Genomic DNA, 2,739 nt, shown 5'->3' with positions numbered 1-2,739 from the left:
TCATCATAATCCTCGACCAAAAAATAAGAAAAGAAATCCTTCCTGGAATAAATGACAAAGAAAACCCTTCTTTCAGCATCCTTTATCATCGTACATTTGCTTCTGTGCCCATTTTACATCTACAGGGATACTTTATAGTGCTATATTATGCCAAATTGCCTGATCATTCCTTGCATAGATCACAAATAAAATACTCAATATCATCCTCATCATCCAGTATCCCTGCACATTGCTCGTGTGCCCATCGTTTACAATTGGCACAGCAAACCCACCCTTCACCTCTTTTAGAATTTCCAAACTTGTCACTGCAGTACAGGCAGACAGTTCCATCTCCCTCTTTACTCTCGCTACTGCTTTCATGAAGCCAGGATGGTCCAGCTTTTGCTTGTTGAGTTTTTGGTTTTATTTTCTTTTTTTCACGTTGTAGTTGCTTTGATATGATTGCTGTTTTATTTTTGGCTTCTATTCTTTTTATTTATTTATTCATTTATTTATTTTTTGCTTCTTTGCTAGACTGGCCTCTTTTTCTTTTTTCTTCTGAACTTCTGTCTCGAGCTCATTCTTGTATGGGGATCCTGTCATTCTTGTATGGGGATCCTGTCATGTTGAGGGGTCCCCCTTGAGTCCTAGGTCTTTTCTTTCGTGTCGTTATGGTCACCTTTGGCAAGGGAACAATTTCCTTGGGTGAACTACCTGGCCTGAACAGACTTGGTTTTTCAGGAACAGGAACAGCACATGGGTTTTCCGATATGTCAGCTACTTCTAGTTCAGGTTCATCCTCAGTGACCATGATAGGAGGGGCGACATGGTCGTTCAGGCCTTCCTCTTCCTGATCAGCATCTAATGAAGAGTCTGTTGGGTGTGCAGGTAAAAATGCAGCTTCTCCGAAAACATGCTTATTCAATGGGCAGATACCGGTTTTCTTAAACCCATTAATGGCTGTGTTTGGAACAGCAGCATGGAGATAGGCCTCACCAAACAAAGCACTTATTTTGTAGATTGTCACAAGTCTGCCAGGATTGTTTCTGAGGAATGTTTCAACAGCCCTCACATAGTAGGCATTCAGTGGTTTCATAAATGAAACATCCAGTGGCTGCATTCGGTGACTGCAATGTGGTGGTAAAACAACAATCGTGACATAATCATCCCTGGCAAGATTGATAAAATCAAGATTCTTGATATGGGTCATGTGTCCATCCATAATCAGCAATACTGGATCATTCACTGATGGCTTGGTGTGGGCAAGAAAGTGCTGAAACCATACTGTAAAAATAGGGAGCTGCATCCACCCAGATGGATGACAGGCAAATCCGGTTCCTGGTGGAGCACCATCCTTTAGTTCTTGCTTCATACGAACCCGTGGAAAGATGAGGAAATTCCTTGGAGGCTGCTTTCACACCATTCTTTTTTTCTTTAACTGCAGATATTGCATTCTGCATTGCTTCTGTATTCCATCCCCCTCTATTACTTATCCTCACGTATTTCTGGGGCATCTACAAGAAAAAAAAAAGAAAATGCTAAGTGTTTGTAAAATATTTAGAGTATGGGGTGAGATGGACCCCTCGGGGTCCATCTCACCCCATACGTAAATATTCGCATTATGCATTTTTTAATCAAACATCTATGTTTGATATATCATTTTATGGCACATACCTATAATGTACACACGATTGGCTATATGCAGCATGATTACTAAATCATTACAGCCAGTATATCAATGCAAAAAAAATAATTATCTTACCTTCTCCAAATAACATCAGCACTGTCCAAAAACACAAACCTCCACATCGAGCGCAAATGCGGTGCTGAACCTGGCTTCCGGTTGCACCCGCGTGAGTTACAGTTGATGTTGAGGACATCTAGCGGCAACAATCTTAATCATGCCCTTTCTAATTCAAATTAGAGGGGGGGGTCCATCTCACCCCAGGGGTCCGTCTTACCCCACCTTCCCCTACATATATATATATATACAGTATATATATATATATATATATATATACATATATATATGTATATAGATATATATATATATTGTATTATAGTGCCTAATTTCCTTTTACCTACAACACGTCCCTGACCAAAGATGATTTTTTTATCACTTTCACCGCTCATTCTTAAATTCTATCTTGTTCTTCTCTTTTCTGTTGTTTCATGATCTCTTTAAAGTTAACTTATTCTTTCTCCTGTATTATCACTTAGGATTTTTAAGATTTAATCGATTCCTCTACTTTTTCATTTGATTTGTCTTTTGTGCAATTGTCTTTCATTTTATCCAATACATTGTCTTTTTCCTCTTTCAGCTGAGCAATGTTTCGATACTTTTCAAACTATCTTTTTTCAACTCCTATATCTCATTGTTTCTCTAGGAAACGGAAGTAATAAGCGGAGCCATTTGCTGGCGATGTGCTTTTGTTATGAATAAACGTTTTGCGTTGTTTAGAGTTTATCTACTTAATAAATAACTTTTGCTACGCGAACCGTAAGAGACAGCCCTCCTATCCATAATCTATATTCTAGACGATCTCCTTTCCCACGTACACCTTACAATTGGAATCGGTGTCCCACGTAAGCTAAATCATCTTTTCCTTTGGATATGGTGTGTGTGTGTGTGTGTGTGTGTGTGTGTGTGTGTGTGTGTGTGTGTGTGTGTGTGTGTGTGTGTGTGTGTGTGTGTGTGTGTGTGTGTGTGTGTGTGTGTGTGTGTGTGTGTGTGTGTGTGTGTGTGTGTGTGTGTGTGTG

At 39.5% G+C, this 2,739-nt stretch overlaps 1 protein-coding gene across 1 annotated transcript; it reads right to left on the bottom strand.

Annotated features, from left to right (window-relative positions):
• Positions 1-533: 533 nt before the first annotated feature.
• On the bottom strand, positions 534-1,177 carry LOC143020854 (uncharacterized). The gene has a single exon (XM_076177696.1). It carries the CDS (start codon positions 1,097-1,099, stop codon positions 557-559), a length of 543 nt encoding a protein of 180 aa, XP_076033811.1. The 5' UTR covers positions 1,100-1,177; the 3' UTR covers positions 534-556.
• Between the last annotated feature and the right edge of the window lie 1,562 nt (positions 1,178-2,739).

This window comes from Oratosquilla oratoria, chromosome 41 (assembly GCF_046742065.1).
Source record: "Oratosquilla oratoria isolate Oo_2021 chromosome 41, ASM4674206v1, whole genome shotgun sequence".
Lineage (NCBI taxonomy): Eukaryota > Metazoa > Arthropoda > Malacostraca > Stomatopoda > Squillidae > Oratosquilla > Oratosquilla oratoria.
The sequence above is the reverse complement of the archived record's forward strand: the minus strand, read 5'-3'. Positions and strand labels throughout refer to the sequence as shown.

Coding starts and splice junctions, on each gene's coding strand:
- LOC143020854 (XM_076177696.1), bottom strand. CDS start 1,099: ATGCAGCCACTGGATGTTTCATTTATGAAACCACTGAATGCCTACTAT.